The 23182-nt window shown below is 41.4% G+C and overlaps 1 protein-coding gene across 4 annotated transcripts in view; it reads right to left on the bottom strand.

Moving 5' to 3' along the window:
* Positions 1 to 6519: 6519 nt before the first annotated feature.
* Positions 6520 to 23182, bottom strand: part of ints1 (integrator complex subunit 1) — a 34373-nt gene continuing 17710 nt past the window's right edge. For 3 of the 4 annotated variants that reach the window (XM_053612902.1, XM_053612901.1, XM_053612905.1), the window contains 20 exons: positions 20700 to 20798; positions 20448 to 20572; positions 20087 to 20341; positions 18008 to 18167; positions 17744 to 17875; positions 16928 to 17108; positions 16465 to 16591; positions 16191 to 16321; positions 16019 to 16106; positions 15002 to 15249; positions 12667 to 12796; positions 12240 to 12373; positions 11554 to 11746; positions 9978 to 10099; positions 9200 to 9309; positions 8999 to 9115; positions 8815 to 8885; positions 8646 to 8737; positions 7329 to 7438; positions 6520 to 6816 (listed from right to left, as the gene is read on the bottom strand). In XM_053612902.1, coding sequence (XP_053468877.1) covers positions 6701 to 6816; positions 7329 to 7438; positions 8646 to 8737; positions 8815 to 8885; positions 8999 to 9115; positions 9200 to 9309; positions 9978 to 10099; positions 11554 to 11746; positions 12240 to 12373; positions 12667 to 12796; positions 15002 to 15249; positions 16019 to 16106; positions 16191 to 16321; positions 16465 to 16591; positions 16928 to 17108; positions 17744 to 17875; positions 18008 to 18167; positions 20087 to 20341; positions 20448 to 20572; positions 20700 to 20798 — 2741 coding nt within the window. In that variant the 3' untranslated portion in view covers positions 6520 to 6700. The remainder of the gene's footprint in view (positions 6817 to 7328; positions 7439 to 8645; positions 8738 to 8814; positions 8886 to 8998; positions 9116 to 9199; positions 9310 to 9977; positions 10100 to 11553; positions 11747 to 12239; positions 12374 to 12666; positions 12797 to 15001; positions 15250 to 16018; positions 16107 to 16190; positions 16322 to 16464; positions 16592 to 16927; positions 17109 to 17743; positions 17876 to 18007; positions 18168 to 20086; positions 20342 to 20447; positions 20573 to 20699; positions 20799 to 23182) is intronic. The other variant, XM_053612904.1, reaches the window with a different exon arrangement.

Genomic DNA, 23182 nt, shown 5'->3' with positions numbered 1-23182 from the left:
ATTGAATCACGCTTGCTGAGATGGACGTTTCAGTACTGTACAATGTCACGACAATTCTTTGATCAGATGATTCAAGTGTACGTGTAGAATGCAAACATGAACTCTCCAGCATTCCTTAGTGATATCAGGAACTACTAGGCCTACATGTATACAATACAACAGCATGGCCAGTCAGGTTACTGGCTGTAAGGGAGGTTAAATAAACAGTGTGTGTGTGTGGGAGATAGAAGGATCAGTTGTGTGTTAGTGCTCTGGTCACTAGGTAAACAGTGGACTTTCAAGACTCCTTACATTGTAATGTTTGTTCTTCAGCTCTCACACTAAAACACCCATTGAAGTGTGAGTGAAAACCCGACTGGCCGTTACCAACGGAAACCATTTCCCAACCATGGAAGGCACTAGAGAAACAAGTCTAATCTGAATCCAGAACAATTTGTGTATCAAAGGCACATTAGAACACACAGAATAGCGCCTCGGTGTTCTACAATGTGACCCCTGCTATGATACCTGCGCGCAAGCTGCTTTGAAACCGAGAACAAGCAAACATGTTCTGGCCTATATAAATTCCGCTCAGGCTAATCTCGCTTGTTTTTAATACAAAATCACAATTAAAGCAAATCATCAAACTATAAGATGGTAAATAGCCGTCCTAAACGGTTCGGCAACAGCAAACCACGCCACGCTATTTGTTATGCTCTTCCATTCATGGCACCATTAACCGAACTCGAATGAGCTCGCGGCTGCATCGGAGTGCGGCACGGATTCTCTTGATTGATCTATTTGCGAAGCCCGATCGTAATTTCGAAGGGCTAATTGCTTTCTGCAGCGCTAGGAAATGATTCATGCATTATCGCCTGACTGTTTGGTGCAGGCTTACACAGCAGGGCTGAGATGCAATACGGAAGGAACAGAGAGCCTAGGAAATCAGCGCTCCTCTGCTTACTATAAAACAAACGCGACTTTTATTTTTCCTTTATTACGGACTTTTCTGCGGAATCTGATCCAATTAAGCGCTTCATTATGATCTTCAGGGGTGCACGGTGGCACAGTGGTTAGCCTGACACCCCCAGGGTCGGGGGTTCGATTCCCACCGTGGCCCTGTGTGTGCAGTGTCCATGATCTCCGGGTTTCCTCCGGGTACTCCGGTTTCCTCTCCCAGTCCAAAGACATGCATGTTAGGCCTGGGGGAGGCCTGTTAGGCCTGTCCAAAGTGTCCGTAGAGTATGAATGGGTGTGTGAGTGTGTATGTGAGTGTTCCCTGCGATGGATTGGCACCCTGTCCAGGGTGTACCCCGCCTTGTGCCCGATGCTTCCTGGGATAGGCTCCAGGTTTCCCTGTGACCCTGAAAAGGATAAGCGGTATAGAAGATGGATGGATGATGATGATCTTCATGTTCTTCCAGTTGTGCCCATGTACAGGCTATCAGATTCCAGGCTAGATGTGCCAGCACAGGATCCAGATGACACAGGGTTCTAGCCATGCATAATACCATTAATACTCATCGCCGTGAGTGACATTTAAGCAAACAGTATGCATGTACAGGCAAAAAATGACATGACCCCTAGTTTGAGTCATGGGAAAGCGTGTTTTAAATTGTTACAGGCAAACAAAAGTGAAAGCTCTGATAAAAATCAAAGTTTAAGGGACGTGAGAAAGGATGATTTATCATTTCAGCCCATGAGGAGAATTAGAAATATGTCCACGGGTCACATGACCGTTTTGGAGTCAGCTAAACTTTTGCTTTGTCTTGGTTTACACCAAAATGAACATTGTACTGATTTCCAGGTTAGTCTGAGGACACTGTAATGAAGCTGTTTAATGGATCACCCAATTGATTTTCAATTCAATTATATATATTTAAAAAAAAACAAAAAACAGACTTCAAGCGAAAGACGTAAGACAAACTTGGCATTGCGATAGTGTTTAGTGGATTCCGTACGTCTTCACTCTCTCCCTGTGGTAATTGTATCTCCTTATAGTCATCAGGGCTGATTGCTTTAGTCCCGGATCATTGGCGCTGGGCTAAACCAGAGAGCCCGGGCTGCTTTTTCATGTCAAAGCCTTCAAGGAAAGCATTTGCGATCCAACGGCAATCACACTTTATACTTCAAAGCACCAGAGGAAAAGGGAAGAGGCACTCGGCGTTCACCTTTTTCTATGCTATAGCTAGGCACCAGTCATGCGTAAAGGAAGAGGAGATGATCTAAGGTGAAGGTGCTATTGAGGAGAAGACAGAGCCGACAGGTGTGCACTGGGCAGGTAGCAGCACATCACGGACTGTCCCCCTAAAAAAAAAAAAAAAAAAACACTGTTGAAGAAGACACGAGTAGTCTAGAGCTTTCATTCATTAAAATGAATGGTTCTGGAGGTGGAACTTGTTTACACTCGTACAGACTTTTCTACTTTCCACAAATGTGGGACTTTTTCTTTTCCTTTTAGACACAGACTTGTTTCAAATGTCATTACTTAAGTCGTTAAATCGTTTACTGACTCGAAAGGGGAAGGAAAAGGGGTCATTTCTTTTCATCCATCTCAAACTGAGCCCAGGTTTTCAGCTTGAATTACCTGTATGTACACTAGTCTTGTTCCAGCATGCCACTCCATGACAACTGCAGCCATTCAAATGTATATAAACCATTGGCAATAAAACGTAACATAGCAGTAAATATTGTTAAATAGCATGATTAATGTAAGATATTACACCTTGAGATTTACATAAGATCATTTCAATGTTCCTAACTGCTATAAAAACAATGTCCTCTAAACTCTCCCCATTGATTAGTGTCGGAAATAGTGACGGTTCTCACCTTACCTAATAAAGTCATTCCTTTTTGCTTTAATTCCCACCCTTTCCTGTAACAAATGTCTTTGTATTTTAGGACAGAGTCTACCTAATAGTTATCCATGGGAATGGTTGTTCAGAACGTTTTGTGAGCGAGGTCTTTTAAAAGTGGTTGCGAATGTAACTGTCGGAGTCTGCATGGGTTATGTTCAAACTGTCTTAATAAAAACAAGGTTTCCATTAATAACAACAGTGTTCCTCTGTCCGTCAGTCAAGCACAATGTATGGTATTTAAAAATAAAAAAAAACAGAGGAAAATTACCAGAATTTACAATTAATCAACCATTATAATATATATATATATATATAATATAAATATATTATATATATATATATATATATATATATATATATATATATATATATATATATATATATATATATATAGCACCTACATTATCATAAAAACTATAACAACTGATATGGTCTTACTTTAACTTCCTAGTGATGCACTCTGTCTTCAAGAAAATCCCGAATCCTTCTTTTTGATTGGATTGAAAATAGACTACTTGAAATATCTTGAAATGTTCAATCGAGCAGCTCTTGAGATCCAAATTGTTGATTATTTTCAAACTTCTGTTAGTTATTTACTGACTTGGCAAATGTTTTCCCATTTTGAAATTCCCAAAAAATTTCCCAAAATAAAATTCTTTGTTATTTTCACGTCCTTTTTACATGCTCAACGCGGTAAATGTGATGCTTCGTAACTCATGTTTGAGTAGAGATGTTATCTTTCGACCCATATGGCATTATGTCTGGTGGTAAGGATGGGAGCATTCTTCAAAATTCCTTTTTCTGGAATTTTCACAGAGTGACCCAGCTACAGAATTTGGCCGTCAAGTTCTAACTGCATAAAAAATTACATAAACGATGTGAAATGTTCCCAATTTTCCCCCAAACTCTGCTTTTAATGATGGCCCTAGCTATTAACTGTAATAACACACATTCCTATTTCCCAGCAATCAGTGCTACTCTGCATAATATGGACACTAAATCCAAATCCACTTAAGGCTCAGTTATCATTATGCCCCAAGTCTCTTTGTGGAACACCAATGTCTGAGCAGCTGCTTTTACTGAGTAACCACAGATCTGTCAGGGGAAAAAGCAGTGTGTCAGTGAATCATCACAGAGTCTTCAATAACACTTCCCCACCCAAGCAGAACTGTCACTCAGCTCCGTTCTGCCCCAGTGCCAGGCAGCCTGTGGAGAAAATGGCCCGGGCAAGAAAAGCCATCTGGGCCAAGCTGCTGAAATCCAGCTCCTAAAAGCTGTCGAAAAAACCCCCAAAACAACAGACTTGCTATGCAACACCTTACAGGTGCAATTAACACAGATCAAGCACTTCATCATCTAGAGAAATGATTTAGAAGAACTAAAGCCATCATCTCTGAAGGAGTTAGAAAAACAGGAGTAATTGCAACGAGCCACTCAGATGGTCTGGTACAAATTAGAATGAAAATTTCTGTGTAAGATCACATTTCACACAGTGTAAAGGTATGCCTCAATGGAATGCTACTAATTTTGGCAAAAAGAAGCAAGGAGTGGTATTGAAAAGCCGTGTACTGCTCTCGCCGCTGAGAGCAGTCCTGATTTGGCGTCACATTAAAACTTACTTGTCTTTCACTGTAATCTAGCGGGAAGCTTTGCGACCTCACAGCTCCAGGGTCCGCAGTTCAATCCTGAGCTCGGGTTACTGTTTGTGTGAAGTTTTGCATGTTCTCGCTTTGTCTGCGTGGGATTTCCTCGATGTTCTCCGGTTTCCTCTAACCTTCAAAAACATGCCAGTAGGTGGACTGGTATTCCAAATTGCCCTTAGATGTGACTGAGCCAGAACATTAAACCCACTGACAGGTGAAGAGAATAACATTGATTATCTCATTACACTGTCAGGGGGTGGGATATATTTATCAGGCAGCAAGTGAACAGTCAGTTCTCGAAGTTGATGTGTTGGAAGCAGGAAAAATGGGCAAGCGTAAGGATCTGAACGACTTTTATAAGAGCCAAGTTGTGAAGGTTAGACGACTGGGTCAGAGCATCTCCAAAACAGCAGGCCTTGTGGGGGGTTCCTGGTATGCAGTGGTTAATACCTACCAAAAGTGGTCCAAGGAAGGACAACCAGTGAACCGGCAACAGGGTCAGGGGTGCCCAGGGCTCACTGATGCGCGTGGGAAGAGAAGGCTAGCCCGTCTGTTCCGATCCCTCAGAAGAGCTACTGTAGCACAAATTGCAGATAAAGTTAATGCTGGCTCTGATCGAAACACAGTGCATCACGGCTGGCAGTGCATGGGGTCCACCGCTGAAAGCGCATGTTACTTTGACACGTAGCACCTACCTAAACATTGTTGCAGAACAAGTACACCTCTTCATGGCAACAGTATTCCCTAACAGCAGTGGCCTCTTTCAGCAGAATAATGCGGCCTGCAACAATTTGTTCAGGAACGGTTTGAGGAACATGACAAAGAGTTCAAGGTGTTGACTTGGCCTCCAAATTCCCCAGATCTCAATAAGATCGAGCATCTGTGGGACGTGCTGGACAAACAAGTCCGATCCATGGAGGCCCCACCTCACTACTTAAAGGATCTGCTGCTAGCCTCTTGGTGCCAGATACCACAGCACACCTTCAGAGGTCTTCTGGAGTCCATGCCTCGACGGGTCAGAGCTGTTTTGGCGGCACAAGGGGGACCTACACAATATAAGGCAGGCGGATTAAATGTTATGGTTGATCAGTGTACGGTATTTTGGCGTGCAGTATAAAATAAAATAAAATAAGTGAAAGTGATATGATGAATTACGATTTGATTTGTTTGCCATTAAAATGTCAAATAAGATCAAAAGGTCAACTAGCTGTAATGTTAGACACCTGGAAAGTTTCACATCCCCCTAGCAAGTAATCCAGAGTATGTTCTACTCCTGACAGTATGTGTGATTCGTTTATGACATAAGATTTTCCTCAAATTCCTTAGTCACTTATGACAAGCTAAAAGGAGAGCAGAGAATATGCACAAGATGGAGGATATATGTGGAGCTCAGTGAGGGAGAGGGCTCAGCTTTCATCGGTATCCGAAGTTGCTGGTATGGTACGGGCACGTCACACTTTTCCATCCCATTCATGCTGCATTGCACATTAGAGTGCCCCATTGTCAACAAACACTGCCTCAGCCACTCAGCCTTCCTGCTAAAAAGCCCCTATAAGTTGGTCTCATTTGCTGAAGGGAGCATATATAGAGTGTATAATCAATTACAGACATGGTTCATATAGCTGCGTATAACCTGAGCTCACCAGCATGATCTTCATCCACTTCCCTTCAAACAGACAAAGAGGTGTCTCAGATGAAGTGACACCAGTCGAAAACAACTCACACTTTCATGGCAAATTGGCTTCCATTAGAGCAGTGTAGCATAGCAGAAATTTCGTCAGGGACACAAGTATGGGGGAGAGCCAAGAAAACTTAGCGTGACTCATTTGTATGCATTCACTAGGACTTCACTGCCCTTCTGTGCTGTTCCACAAACAATAGACTGAAATAAACCATGATCCCATATATGAGATGCTGAAAATATGATCTCTGAAAACAATCGGCATGTCTGCAAACACGCAGAACAACTCAGAACTTTTTCAGACATCTTTTTTTTATTATTCTTCAAAGTACTCTACAAAGAAATTATGACATGGGGGGGCAATGAAAAACAATCATTTATAATATATAATAAGACAACAATTTCGAACGCATTGATGTTAATCATTTTTTCTTTTTTTGGTAAACTAGATTTAGCAGGACCTTCATATTTAAGGCAGCTAAAAATCACACAATTCTCAAATCAAAATGCATTTAGAATAACAAAGTAAAACTGGAGGCCTATGTCGTAGCCTCCATGTGCAGGACCTTCATGGACTCTGCGATCACAGAGCTGGTGTCTATCTGGCCATAGATGCCCACTAGGAAGGCCTTGTGGAGCAGAATGCCAGCGTGCTCTAGAGAAGAAGAAGAAGAAGAAGAAGGGAAAAAACACACATGAAAATACCAAAATACCACCAGGATTTTGTGAAAAAATATCACTGTGAAAGACCAAAACTCACAAATTGCATAACAAATGTACACACACACAGTGCCCTCCACTAATATTGGCACCCTTGATAAATATGAGCAAAACTGCCATTCTTGTTGATCAATGGGAATATACTTCAAATATATTTTTCTCATATGAATTCATAGGGGTGCCAATAATTGCTGCACATCTATATTTAACAAAGATATATTTTTGATAAACCTGTGTTTTGTTTGCAATTGTTTGATATCCATGAGAGCAGAGTATTTTTTTTTATTTTATTTTTTTGAACAAAAGATTAACCAATAAAGACAATTATACACACCCTTCTTTGTTCATACTTTCCAAGGGTGCAAATATTAATGGAGAGCACTGTATGAACACAACGCTGCTCATTTCTCACAGGTCTTTGTCAGAAAAATGTTTAGAGTATATTACCTTGGCAGAGGAGCACATATTCTGGAAGGTTCCTCAGGGCTGTTTGGATAACGTCAAAGTTCCCGCTGCCCAGGCAGTACATGAAGGTGGGCAGGAAGTCTGATGCCAGACTACAAGAAACCAAGGAACAAAACGCAGATGAATTATTTTTACAGATCAGCTGCGAAGTCGTAACAGAGTCATGGGTAGTCACCGTGCACGATCCGACAGCTTTGTTAACGTTGTCGTTAAAAAAAAAAAAAAAAAACCTGATTAAAATGCATTTCTGCATTTTATTGCTTAGTGTGCTTCTTTTCTTCGCAGCCTCTCTCTCTCAGCTGACAATGACAACATGATGACATTGGGCCTTATTTATCAAGCTGGATACGACTTATGCGTAAATCGGCATGAGCACTTACACAAGAAATTTGGTATTCATGAAAATCCAGTAAATACCAAAAAACCCAAAAAAACCAACCACGTTTATCTCTATTCCTGCTTCGGCGCGTGTGTAAATGTACGTGTAAGAAGACTGACTAATGTAAACCTCGTCTTGATCTACTTCAAATCGTCTCGTTTGCATGGATTACTGCACTTTTATATCTGGAATGTACTGTCGAGTTTAAATTGCTTATTTTGATTAAGTTTACAGCGTTTATCCAGAGTTACTTACAGAAGAGCTTTGGAGTCTCAATCAACAACACATCCTCATGCTAGTTCACACGGTCGGGGACATATGTACACATGTATTTCTCCTACTATATAGCAGGTAAGTATGCAGTTTAGGACACAGCCGTGCTCTATTGATTGCCGTAAAACGGTTGAGCACTGCCTTGTGTGTGTGTGTGTGTCCTGCGGCGAAAACCCCCACACGACGTTAATAGTGTGATTAAGGTGTGTACATGTACTTCAATAATGCACTTCAATAATGCGACTAAAACAGAAATACTACACGTCTTAATTCTATTAGTCTTTACTTCGAGTATGAATTTTATTCGGATTAAAGTCATCAATAATCACTGTTTAAATATCCGTTTCTTAATCAGAGTCTTAATCGGGTTAATATCGGATTATTGTTGTCCGTGTAAACGTACTGATTGTCTTGCAACTTGATTTGTTTATTTACATCTTATTCAGCTATTTTATGAAATATTTGAAGTACATATGGTATTAGTGAGCCAAATAATGTCTTGAGGCAAACGTATAATGATTTAGACATGTAGTTTGCACGATGCTAGGCCGGTAGCTATAAGCTTCCCTTCACCAGCGCAAACTGTGAACACCTGACTCCATTTGAGGTAAGAGGAAATCTGTATTACTTTAAGCTTGCTGCCTCACCTGGGAGTGTTCTGAATGCAGCGCAGCGCGAGACTAAAGGCCATGTTGCGACACAGCTCCTCAGGCGAACTCATCAACCTCTGCAGATCGTTCTGAAAGAACACATGGTGCATTAAGCGGCATAAAATTCTCATGTTCTTTAGTGACGGACTTCGTCAAGCAGGCTTACCACAAAATACTGGACTATTTCCGGATTTCTCTTTGACTTCTCGTCCACCTCAGTCAGCACATCCAGCACATCTGTCGAAAGAGACAAATCGTTCGTTTTTGCGTTTTTATTCGAAGTAATAACGGATATTTAAATATGTTAAAATGTGGGCTTTTATTTATTTATTTTTTTTTAATGGTCTCACCTTCAATGGATTCCCCTCCAGAAAGTTTCTTCAGGTACTTGGTCATATCTGTTGAGCTGAGTGCTGTGGAGGCTGAGATACTGACCAGAGGCAAGGAGCCGGAGGAGGAGTCCTCAGCTAAGAAGCAAGAGAGGAATTTTAAACGGGAGCTAGGAACGGTCATTTGGTTTTCGTTACACTTTGAGATGACATAGGAGTTACCGTCTCTGTCCTCTGCACTGACGTCTGAGGAGCACATCTTTACAGGCAGAGTGAGGCCAGCTAGCAGGGATTTCAGCTGCGCCAGGTCGGGATTCTCGGACGCAAGACCCCTAATACAAGAAGAGGGAGAAATTTTGGCACACGTTCTTTTAAACATATACTACCCGTCAAAATTTTACATACACTCATTCTTTATTAACACCCCCCCGCCCACATTTTATTATAATAATAATAATAATAATAATAATAATAATAATAATAATAATAATAAAGTCATCCAAACTCTGGAGTAACACAAATGGAACCATGGGAAATATGTTGTGATAAAAAATCCTAAATAAATCAAAATAATTTAATATTTTAGCATCTTCAAAGTGGACACATTTTACCTAGAATTTCCAGAAATATATTCTTGGCATTTCTCGATCGTTTTCTTGAGGAATTTCCCTGAGATGCTTTTTAAACAGCATTAAAGGAGCTCCCACCTATGCCGGACTCTTATCGGCTGCTTTTCGGAATTTTTCGCTCCTAGTCGTCCGTTTAAAAAATGATTTTTTTAGTAAATAAAATGCTTTCTAATGAAATAAATTAATACCTTGGGGCAATTATATTTCTGTCTACAACACCAATTTCACACATTTAATCATACACCTTCAGATCAAAAGCTTTTTAAGATCATGAGAAACATTTCAGTCGAGTGTCCACAAACTTTTGATCGGTAGTTTGTATTTATTTAAAAAAAAACCTCAATAATTACAATAATAAATGTATATCTTACTGTAGAATATCAGAGTGCTTCTGAAGATAAGGCACGGCAGCTGCTGCGTCGTGAGTAATGTATTTCTGAATGAACTGCACAAACTTGTTAATGACCGGCATACGGGATAATCTTCTCAAATTCTGAAAAGAATAAAAGATATAATGAGATTTTATTATTCACATATACATTACAGCACAGTGAAATTATTTTCTTTGCATACCCCAGCGTGTCAGGAAGTTGTGGTCAGAGCGCAGGGTCAGTCATGATACAGCGCCCCTGGAGCAGAGAGGGTTAAGGGCCTTGCTCAAGGGCCCAATAGTGGCAGCTTGGCAGTGCTGGGGCTTGAACCCCCGACCTTCCGATCAGTAACCCAGAGCCTTAACCACCAAGCCACATGACATAAATAGCTTGAATATATTCAAATTCATCTAGTATTTCCTGTTATACGATTACACTAAACCAAATACAAGATTATTAAACCTATTTCTAGACGTTTCTTATTCTACTTCTAATTCTTTCTAGAAATAAATGCAAAACCATCTTAAAGCTTATTTACAAGGGTGAAATAAGTCGAGTAATCATTTTAATGTAATCAAATAGGAAATACTACATAACTATGACTATGTTCAAGATATTTTGACTTACTGTCACCTTTTGTGCTGCGTATTAACTTGTTAAATACCTAGATATTGTTTTTTTTTAAAAAGCCTCTTTTTATAAGGAATACACCAGCGTTTATGGTATCCATTCACAATCAGACCGAAACAGAAGCGCCTCACTGTTTTACAGGTGTACATCGGTAATGAATAACTACACAATAAACCCTTCTATTAAGAAAATGAATATTAGAGATTTGGGGCTTACAAAAACCTTTAAAAAACAACAACAACAACAACAACAACAACAACAACAATAAAAACAGCAGCAGCAGCATCTGTAACATATGGGAGTTTCACCATAGATAAACGTTTTGACCCAGTAATGAGAAAAGGAAAAGAAAACCTGTTCATGCTTCATATTCCTTTGAATCTTCTGAATAAGACGTCACATCTCTTAAAAGATAACAATAAAATAATAATACACAATAATCTGGAGCATCTGAATTTGCAAATATTTATGACTGCAAGTGTTTTGCATGAACGCAAACATTTTTTAAACATTTCTATGAAGATTTACTGTTAATATTGGTTTTCTTCATATCATGGGAACGTGTAAAAATCTGCAGTAAATCTCACCCATGCTTGCACATGCAGTAGATTACGATTAGGTTGAAAAAACGGTGGAGTATTAATTTAACGTCTAATAAAATGTTTACCTAAGACAGACTGTCTTAAATAGAAGAACCGGCTGCAGTGTTCACTATAAACTCAGGTTTGATTGGACATGCTACATGTTAATGTTTCCTGTCCTTCAGAAACTATCTATTGTGGTTTACTGTAAGTACACAGCGCTGTCATCCTTCAGCAGTTCCTTCAGAAGTAAATTATCTTTCAGAACAGTGAGGTGTATAGTCACGCTCAATACTCAGAGAGCTTTCAAAGGTCTCAGAAGAACCGATTCTTTTGACTAGTTTAATGAAACCCTTGCTCAGTACCTGTAGGACTTTAATAAAGGACAACAAGCAGTCCTGCAGCGCCCTCTGGTGGTCTGAGTGAAAGACTCGTGGCTGAAGCAACTCCAGGATAGCTAGTACGTCGCTGAAGAAGGTCAGATGGCGCTGCTGCCTGAACTCCTGCAGGTTCAGGTGGATCCGACCATGCAAGAGAGCAGCAATCATAGGCAGGTGTCTGGGGGAGGGAGAAAGAGAGAGAGAGAGAGAGAGAGCAAGTGAGAGAGAGTTGTGGTTACCCAGACACCATTAACACAAATAACTAAATACTATTATTAAAGAGCACCTATAATGGTTTAGAAACGTGCCTAATTTTGTTTTAAAGGTCTCATACAATAAATTTACATGCATCCACGGTCAAAAAAACACTTTAACATGCTTTTAACATAATTTAAACTGCAGGAAGTAAAGTCTGGAATCACTAACGACTCGTTTCAGCTGTTCAGAACCGGTTCCTTCTTTTGGGAGTTTATTAACTCCGTTTGTCGTGTGCTTTGATTTTTATGAAACTTTGCAGACTTTTTACATTCACAAACAGCTCTATAACACACTACGTGAAAGGTAATATCTGAAAAAACATCATAGGTGCACTTTAAAATAAAATCACTTGTATGGGATTGAAAAGAAATTTTTTAAAAAAGCGCTAATTTTGTGATTAGTCTATAGCACACCTGAGCAGAAGTACAGGGTGGGACACAGCCAGCCTCCTGCAGGCCAGAGTCGCATCCGAAACACGACTCTCTGCCGATTTGGACTCTCCGGTGTCTGCCATAAGTGTGATGAGACGATGCACCAGGATGTCCAGCTGTGTAAAAAAACCAAACAAACATGTAGCGTGCGTTTATTTACTTCTGATAAACACTCGCGTATCACTTCACTACTAAAACCAATGGATGTCAAACTGCTCTCTTTCGATTTTATAGCGGGAGAATTGCAAAATTTGTTTCGAGTGACCCGGGCTGCGAGTTGTGCGTTTTATTTTTAGACGCTTCAACTCCTGAACGTTATTTCGAACAGAAAAGTGATCTTTGGTATTGCTACGAAATGAAGTTAACTGGGGTTCCAGCACCGGTTCTCAGCAGATGTGCCAGTCAGTACCTTGCAGGTGCTTCCATCAGCAGCGGCCTCTCCGCTCAGTGACGCGTCGGGCAGACGCACGTGCTGGATGACCTCGGGGAACTGGAGGTATATCTGCAGCAGCAGGTTCTCACACCTCCTGCTCATCACACTGCAAAAGATGTGAAGATGCTTCAACTTTCTAGATTTTGACAACGTTGTGGCTTCCAATCCCAGTCACATCAGACTAGGGAAAAGGAATGTAGCTTTTATTATCCGGAAATCAGTTCGAAGAGGTCATGAACAGATATTTGGTTAACCACTAGGAGAGGGGGAGGGGGCGTTTTTTAACGTGGTGGAATCAGGTGTCATTTTCCGCTGTAATTAAATTCTCCTCATGTTGGTGGCTGGTTACAATTCACACTTCAGACAGCTGAGACATATAAAAGGCGATGAGCATTTATGTTGTTTGAAAATCGCACTGGGTTGACAAACATTATATCATGATGTAAACGCCAATACATGTTGAAATGTCTATAAGGCAATGTGCAGCGTTTATAATAATCTAAAAGCCACTACAGGTCATGTAAGAAAAACACGCCTCAGCGGTCAGAATGCTGTTTACGTGGAGAAAGTATTGATGTGATCGATTCAAATCTATAAAATAAATAAATAAATAAATAAATAAATAAATAAATCATCATAATGTTAATTAATCCTACTAAAATTGCATCCAGAAATGTTATTCGAAGGCAATCCAGAATCAGCAGACTGGATCTAATCTAATCAAATCTACATGTAATGTCAGATCGCTCACAAAAAAAGTTTGAATATAAAGTATATGAATGATTTTTTTTGACTACTGTAGTAATGTTAGGATGTGCACACTTATCTAGTGATCTATCCATTTTTTTCCATTTGTAAAGAAGTTTGCAAACTATATCATTTGCAAACATACCGTGACCCCTTTTGTGTATCGTTTGCTATTTCATGCAGATTCATGACTTATTATTTAGTCCATTTCCCAGCATACCACAATAGTACTGCTCTCTACATCACAATGCTGCCAGATACGGCTCTTCCTTTCTGAATAGCTGTGTGTGCCAGGTGTCGAGTGTGTATACGGTATAGAGTATCGAGCCTTAAGCTACGCTCTTTATAAGACGAAAGGCAGGAAAAACTACAGCCTAGTAGCCTATGATGATGAACAATAATGCCAAAGAACACACGGGGGTTAGATAACCCCTGCAAAAGCAATAAATACTGACTAGACAATGTCCTCCTAACAAAGCCTGTGTGTTATGACTTGACAAAAGAAAGAGCACAGAATAATAACTGGTCACAGGTCTGACCGCTGGTTCTCTTCCATTCTTCGCAGAGTAATTGAGGCCTACCAGGGCCATAACCGTGCTTTCGGGCAGCAAAACGCAGTGACATCGCCAAACCGAGAAAACTGTTAATCCTACACAAAGCTAAAGATGGCAAAACATGGTTTTCCTGTCCTCCCTCGTTCCTACCGCAAGCTTCCGTGAAGAATTCATTACTCATGAAAATGCTTTTCTTATAACTTCGCTTTAGGAAGTCAAACACAAACGGCTTTAATTCTAATTGCTACTTTTATGTCAGATCAATGTAGTAAAAAAATAAAATAAATAAATTATATGGAAGAAAAAAAAACTTCCAAAGCCTGATTTTGACCAACCGCTCACCCTCGTTATGGAGCTTTAATAACTCAAGGCAGGATGATAAGAGGTGCTGGCCTTTGGGCAAAAAGGAACCGCCCTGTAATCTTTGCCAGTCGCAGCATAAGGAAGAAGCAGGAGAATTAATCCTCTGTGCCTTCATCAGTCTGCGGCGAGCAAACTCCTCGATATCAAAGCACCAGGCAATTCCCGTTTTACTTCACTACAAGAACTAATTACACCACGCGCGCCGCTTCCAAACTACAGTTCATGACAGACAGGGTCTTTCGTGGCACATAGGGCAATAACATAAGCCCTGTGCATGAATAAACATGAATCGCTGTGAAAGTGTGGAATGCAAAAGTTGGGGAATAATGACGTCTGTGTGTCTCTGGGGAGCTTTTTGTTGGAATCTAATTCAAATATTTTAGCGGAGTCTTTATCGTTGACATTATTGAAAATAATGAAGTTCTGTGCGGTTTCTTTTATACAGGTTATGCAATCGTTTGTTTGTATGGGGGGTGGGGTTTGCGTAAGGGTGCCAATATTTCTGTATTTGAAAAACACTAAAAGACAGAACGCCAACGCAGGAGGAGTGAAGTCTCAAATTCCTACAGCACCATGAAAAAGAAAAAGAAATAAACTAAGGAGTTCTCCTGGTTATATTGGCGGAGGAAATGTCAGAGATGCCATACCTGTCCCCCCACTTCTTGATGCAGTTGAGGAGGTACTCGCAGACAGTGTGGACATTCTGGGGGTCGCTGTGGCAGCAGCTGTGCAGCAGGGGCAGGCGGGACTGGATGAGAGAACAGGAGGCCTGGTCCAGTGTTTCATCTGCTTTGCCGGTGTCTCGCCAGCTCAGCTCCGATTCCCACAGGATCAGATCCACCAGACTGATCAGCTCATCACTGGTCAGCTTCAAGACAAACTTCTCGGTGCGTTTCTGGAGGAGGAACGGTGTTTATTATTATGTTTATTATTGATCATTTCAATGAAAATGCGTTTGGCTTCATCCTGCCAGGTCGGATCTGAGGCTGGGAGGCTCGCTGGGTCGATAGGAGCAAATCAAAATAAAGGCAGAAACTGAAATGGAAGATAAACTGCTCATGTTTTCATGAACCCAAATGCATCCTTGAACCAAAACTATCATCAAATAAAATGTAATCCCTATCATCTGAAAGTGTCGAAACAGGTATCTTACTGGTGATGATTAGATTAACACTAAACAGTACGTGCCAAACTTTTCTGACAGAATAGAGAACAAAATACACACTTATATATATATATATATATATAATGCTAAAGTTAACTGCATGTGTCTGTCCCAGAGAGACAGAACCTCGGGGAAACCCGTATTCTGGTCCCAAACAGCTTGCTGTGAGACTGCACTGGGGTAACTCTTCCCTGGCACCCTCAGAAGGCGGAGGTAACATGAAAAGGAGGGAAGTAAGCAAACGAGAAGAGGAAGTGCAATTAAATCCGTTAGAATTTAAGCACACAAAAAGATTTTCTTGAACTTGCAATGTTGCTACACAGCCAGCAGAGGGCTCCACAACCACTCCTTTAAATACTGTATAATCTGTAGTACCAGTCATAGTTGTGTCCCTCCTGACATGGCTTTCATGCACTTCTAACTGACCACATCTGTATTTTATAAACTAGCTTACTCTTAGCTGCTGACGATAGCATTGTTTTCCTTTTTGTGGTCTTACCTGTGGAGTTTTCTGGTCTCTGCCTTTCCAGATGCGAGGGATATGACTGCAGGCCCACAGGAAATCCAAAGCTGAGGAGGGGTCCACACTAGAGGATATAAACGCGTCAAATGACTCCCTCGCTCACTCGTATGAAGTGCGTGTGCGCAGCTGGTAAAGTGCATGTGCTCACCTGTGCTCTTTAGGCTTGTTGAGCAGTGTGGTGATGCACTGGTGCAAAGTGCTCCAGTTGGACTGGTGAGTGAGGCTAGCCAGCAGGTAGGGCCTGTAGGAAGGGACAGGACACAGTCCAGAGCCTTTGCCCTGTTTAAACACACACACACACACACACACACACACACACACACACACACACACACACACACACACACACACTGACTAAAATATTCAGATGAGTAAAATGCAGTCTGATTTGCTCACACAGGCCGGATATGATATACAGATACCTTGTTAACTGAGAAGAGTAATTTCTGTTGGAGGTCCGAGCACACAGAGGTCACCTCCGGGTCAAGCAGCTCCAGCCAATCAACCAACAGCCCTGAGCTGGAGCCCGTTCTCTTCCCTTCAGAAATGCTGGACCATATACACACACACACACACACACACACACACACACACAGAGAGAAAGTGCTGTTATAAGTAAGTGTTATAAGTGTTATAAGTAAATAACCAATCTGTATATTTATTTTCTACTCTATGCTGCATACTGTAATAAAATGTTTTCTTAACAATAAACTAACAGCCATTAAATTTCCTGAGGTATGAGGGCTTAAAAAAAAAAGAGGTGAAGGTCATCTGATAGAATACTTTTCAGGCTTTAGTTTATAATTATATTAATAAAATATAAAAACAGCATGGGATTGAGACGGATTTCGTCGCAGGAGTGTTTCAGGCATCAAGCCTGCTTACGTTTTAGATTCTGCCTCCAGTTTCACCCCTCTCTCCTCTGTCTCCTGTAGCAGCAGCATAATCACCATGGCAACAGGGCCAGCTGTGTTACTGGGGGCTCCTGTCTCCATGCCAACAGTCATGAGTAGGGACAGCAGCTCCTCCAGGTACGGTGACTTCACCTCCATTAATCCCTGTAGGACTAGGCCACACACACACACACACACACACACACACACACACACACACACACACACACACACACAAATAGCATATATAACACAATGCGGTTTCTAGTCTAACGATTGAGAAATGCTCCCAGGCTGCTCAGAAAAACAACCCAGCAAAGCCCAAGGCCAAACCCAAGATCCTCTGTAATTGTCCCCCGCCCCCCAGTCTTACCAAAAACCTTTATAGCTTTCCTACAATGCCACTGATGGCCAGCGCAGCTCTCCCTGGACATAAACAAAGCCTTGTGGGATTCCCCCCACAATACCCCCCCCCCCTCGTTCGTATGTGGCTGTTTTAATCTTCGTGCTGGTTTGAATTTAGATGCTCGGAGGCCAAAGTCATAAAGAGAAATAAACACAAAGCCGCAACTAAAAACATAGACGTTTTTTGGAGAAAGTGCTAGAGTACATTGCTATCGGCTCCGACAGCAGCACTATGAAGACAGCTGAAGAAGAGGCTCAAATCCGAGCGGGTTCAAGGCTATCCTGGGCTGAAATGTTAAGATTGGATCAAGTAAGCATGTGCTAGTTTTGTCATCATGTGATTCTGAATGAATGGATTTGTTGAACAGTGTGTGGGTGGATGAACCTAAGTGAAGTGAGCTACCTTTCCTGATGAGTTCAGGCTCGGCATTGCATTTCTCTCCAGCCCTTAGCGAGGCGATGATGCCCCTCACGGCCACCTCGGAGTCCCGTCTGTACGTGAGTGCCTCCGCCAGGTGCAGGAACCCTGTACGTACTGACACCAGGATACAGTATACATCCAAAAATAAACAAATAAATAAATAAAGATAATTTTATACTTGTAGTATGATACATGAACTGTACGTAAACCATATTGTTTAACAAAAAGGAGCAAGGCCTGCCTCACCATCAGTGATGTGGTGCTTGTGGGAATATTGTGCGACCAGGGACTTCAGCAGGTTGCTAAGCGGGCCTGCCTCCAGTGCAGAGCTTTCCAACCAGGTTAACATCTGCATGACCACCTTAAAAAAGAGCGAGCTGAAAGCCACATCCTGGGATGCAGTCTGCTGACAGACAGAGGGACGGACAGGTAAGTAATAATGACACGGCTCAGAAATGCTGTGTGTTTTGTAACAGTATGATCGGCACAAAGAGATCCCTTCTGTTTTTAGGACATCATTTCCTGGGACTTTTTTTCAAAGGATGATTCCCATGACTTAAATGGCTGCTATTGTTTATGGAAATTCATCTAAGAATGATAGGGTTATAAAAACTTATAACTTTATACCACTGCCAGAAGAAGCTGCTAGATAAAACACTGCTAGAAATTGGCGTGTTTGCTCAAGTTGCCTTGGCCTACCAATATAATATTCATCTGCACACATGCAACAATATATAGACTGGAGAACTTTCAGGCCTATTTTAGCATATACAGTGGTGAGAGAAGAGAACTCAATTAAACAAATTATCCAATATTATAGATCTGTGTGTGGCAAAAGTATGTGAACCTCTAGGATTAGCAGTTCACTTGAAGGTGGAATTCGAGTCAGCTGTTTTCAGTCAATGGGATGACAATCAGTATGAGTGAGCGCAGGGATCTGTTCTTTAAATCAGGCTGGAAAAGGTTACAAAGCAATCTTTAAAGAGTTTGGACTTCACCAATCCACAATCAGATAGATTGCGTACAAATGGAGGAAAGTCAAGACCATCGTTACCCTCCACAGGAGTGGTTGACCAACGAAGATCACTCCAAGAGCAAGACGTGTAATAGTCTGTGAGGTCACAAAGGAACCAGGGTAACTTCTAAGCAACTAAATGCCTCTCAAATATTGTCTAATGTTAATGTTCATGAGTCCACCATCAGGATAACACTGAACAACAATGATGTGCATGGCAAGGTTGTAAGGAGAAAACCCACTGCTCTCCAAAAAGAAAATTGCTGCCTGTTTGAAGTTTGCTAAAGATCACATGGACAAGCCAGTAGGCTGTTCGAAAAATGTTTTGTGGATGGATGAGACCAAAATAAAACTTTTGGTTTAAATGACAAGCGTTATGTTTGGAGAAAGGAAAACACTGCATTCCAGCATAAGAACCTTTTCCTATCTGTGAAACATGGTGGTGGTAGTATGATGGTTTTGTCCTGTTTTGCTGCATCTGGTCCAGGACGGCTTATCATCATTGATGGAACAATAACTTCTGAATTATACCAGTGAACTCCACAGGAAAATGTCAGGATATCTGTTCATGAACTGAATCTCAAGAGAAAGTGGGTCATGCAGCAAGACAACGACCCTAAGCACACGGTAGTCGTTCTACCAAAGAACGGTTAAAGAAGAATAAGGTTAATGTTTTGGAATGGCCAAGTCAATGTCCTGATCTTAATCCAATAGAAATGTTGTGGAAGGACCTGAAGCAAGCAGTTCATGTGAGGAAACACACCAACATCCCAGAGTTGAAGCTGTTCTGTACTGAGGAACGGACTAAAATTCCTTCAAGACGATGTGCAGGACTGATCAACAGTTACCACAAACGTTAAGCTGTAGTTATTGCTGCACGAGAAGGTCACACCAGATACTGAAAGCAAAGGTTCACATACTTTTGCCACTCACGGATATGTAACACTGGATCATTTTCCTCAATAAATAAGTCATCGAGTATAATATTTATGTCTCATTTGTTTAATTGGGTTCTCATCATCTACGTTTAGGACTTGTGGAAAATCTGATGATGTTTTAGATCATATTTATGCAGAAATATAGAAAATTCTAAATAGTTCACAAACTTTCAAGCACCACTGTATACTATATGAGTTAAACAACAGAATACTGAGATGTGCCATATCCCTTTGCTTAATATTTACACTACGATATTCCTGGATATCTGTAATATTTGAAGGCATTTTTACAGTTTATTTTCATCCAAATGTTTTCCTTGACTGTAAAGCTAGTCTATAAATCCAAAAATACTGAAAGTTTTTTTTTCCTACCTGGTAGAGGTGCAGCTGCCGCAGCAGAGGGCATGAGAAGGCATGGCTATGATGCATCGCCATGACTAGTGGCCCAGCGTGGGCCGACCCAAACACGGCTGCTAGGGCCTGTAAGACACGCGGAGCTGTGCCACCCTGCTGGCCCATTCCCTTTCGTGCCCACAACACTTCCTGAGCAAGAACCTGCTGCAGAGCCAAAGCCAGAGGGCGTGATGGGGGCGTGGGCCAGCGTGGGTCCACCTTCACAGGAAACAGCTGTACACAAAAATATACAGGTGTTCCTACTAAAGTGGATGGTGAGTGTACATGCCATACATTCATTCATTCATTCATTGAAGATCAACAAGGAAATGAAGAGCACCTGCAGCAGGACAGTAGTGAGATCGTCGTCAGGGCTGATGACAGGCATCTGACTCACGGCTCTCATCTTCAGCGAGCTGTGTGGAGTCTCCACGGTCACTTTCACCCTGCTCGCCTCTGCACTGTCTGCAATGCAGTAACCAGCACAGCCATGTGAGGACATAACAGATCCGTGAACCACATAGAGAAATGCCTCATAACCAAACATTTAGTGGTGAAGCGGTGAGTAAAAGTCATTGACTTCACGGCTGACCTCTGCGGGGTGGAAGTGATGCACTGAGTAAACTGTGAAACGTGTGTCCGCCTGTTGCTCCTCTCTCGTGCTGCACCTCCACCAGATGAGCCATGTAATCTGTCACAGGGTGACAACATTTAGCAAGACCTACAGGACTTTTCACAGTTATACAGTATAATTACATGTAGGAGTAGACAGCTTTATATTTTATATATATATATATATATATATATATATATATATATATATATATATATATATATATATATATATACACACAATGAGGGAAAAAAGTATTTGATCCCCTGCTGATTTTGTACGTTTGCCCGCTGACAAAGAAATGATCATTCTATAATTTTAATGGTAGATTTATTTGAACAGTGAGAGACAGAACAACAACAAGAAAATCCAGAAAAACGCATGTCAAAACTGTTATAAATTGATTTGCATTTTAATGAGGGAAATAAGTATTTGACCCCCTCTCAATCAGAAAGATTTCTGGCTCCCAGGTGTCTTTTATACAGGTAACGAGCTGAGATTAGGAGCACATTCTTAAAGGGAGTGCTCCTAATCTCAGCTTGTTACTTGTATAAAAGACACCTGTCCACAGAAGCAATCAATCAATCAGATTCCAAACTCTCCACCATGGCCAAGACCAAAGAGCTCTCCAAGGATGTCAGGGACAAGATTGTAGACCTACACAAGTCTGGAATGGGCTACAAGACCATTGCCAAGCAGCTTGGTGAGAAGGTGACAACAGTTGGTGCGATTATTCGCAAATGGAAGAAACACAAAAGAACTGTCAATCTCCCTCGGCCTGGGGCTCCATGCAAGATCTCACCTCGTGGAGTTGCAATGATCATGAGAACAGTGAGGAATCAGCCCAAAACTACACGGGAGGATCTTGTTAATGATCTCAAGGCAGCTGGGACCATAGTCACCAAGAAAACAATTGGTAACACACTGCGCCGTGAAGGACTGAAATCCTGCAGCGCCCGCAAGGTCCCCCTGCTCAAGAAAGCACATATACATGCCCGTCTGAAGTTTGCCAATGAACATCTGAATGATTCAGAGGACAACTGGGTGAAAGTGTTGTGGTCAGATGAGACCAAAATGGAGCTCTTTGGCATCAACTCAACTCGCCATGTTTGGAGGAGGAGGAATGCTGCCTATGACCCCTGGAACACCATCCCCACCGTCAAACATCAAACATGGAGGTGGAAACATTATGCTTTGGGGGTGTTTTTCTACTAAGGGGACAGGACAACTTCACCGCATCAAAGGGACGATGGACGGGGCCATGTACCGTCAAATCTTGGGTGAGAACCTCCTTCCCTCAGCCAGGGCATTGAAAATGGGTCGTGGATGGGTATTCCAGCATGACAATGACCCAAAACACACGGCCAAGGCAACAAAGGAGTGGCTCAAGAAGAAGCACATTAAGGTCCTGGAGTGGCCTAGCCAGTCTCCAGACCTTAATCCCATAGAAAATCTGTGGAGGGAGCTGAAGGTTCGAGTTGCCAAATGTCAGCCTCGAAACCTTAATGACTTGGAGAAGATCTGCAAAGTGGAGTGGGACAAAATCCCTCCTGAGATGTGTGCAAACCTGGTGGCCAACTACAAGAAACGTCTGACCTCTGTGATTGCCAACAAGGGTTTTGCCACCAAGTACTAAGTCATGTTTTTCAGAGGGGTCAAATACTTATTTCCCTCCTTAAAATGCAAATCAATTTATAACATTTTTGACATGCGTTTTTCTGGATTTTCTTGTTGTTATTCTGTCTCTCACTGTTCAAATAAATCTACCATTAAAATTATAGAATGATCATTTCTTTGTCAGTGGGCAAACGTACAAAATCAGCAGGGGATCAAATACTTTTTTCCCTCACTGTGTATATTATTTATTATTTATTATATATATATATATATATATATATATATATATATATATATATTTTTTTTTTTTTTTTGCCATGCACCTTTATACAGTTGCAGTCAAAATGATTCCACTTCCACTACAAATCAGGTTTACTGTCAAAATTTAAAGACTTCCAGCTGTTTGCAATGAACAAAACAAACAAAAGTAATTGAAATAGTTCAACACAAAGAGTGCTTCAAGTGGTTTCCCCAAATTCAGCTGATAATGACTTCTCCAGTTTCAAGATTATTCAACCCCTTCATGGCAAGCATCTTTAGTACTTAATAGAGCTCCTTTTGCTGTTATGACCTGCTGCAAACGAGATACATAGCCAGACACCAGATTCTGACAGCGTTCCTGAGGAATCTTCTCCCATTCCTCATGAGCAATGGCCTCCAGCAATGGCCTTCTATGGGGTTCAAGTCAGGTGACTGTGATGGCCCTATAGAATCTTCCAGGACTTCTGCAACCAAGCCTTGATGAAATTTGAGGTATGCCCAAGCTTCAGATTCCTCACAGACAGCATGACGTTTTCTCCTAGGATTTCCTGATACTTCAGTGAATCCATCTTGTCTTCTACATG

This window comes from Ictalurus furcatus, chromosome 24 (assembly GCF_023375685.1).
Source record: "Ictalurus furcatus strain D&B chromosome 24, Billie_1.0, whole genome shotgun sequence".
Classification (NCBI taxonomy): Eukaryota; Metazoa; Chordata; class Actinopteri; order Siluriformes; family Ictaluridae; genus Ictalurus; species Ictalurus furcatus.
This window is presented reverse-complemented; position numbering and strand designations above follow the sequence as displayed.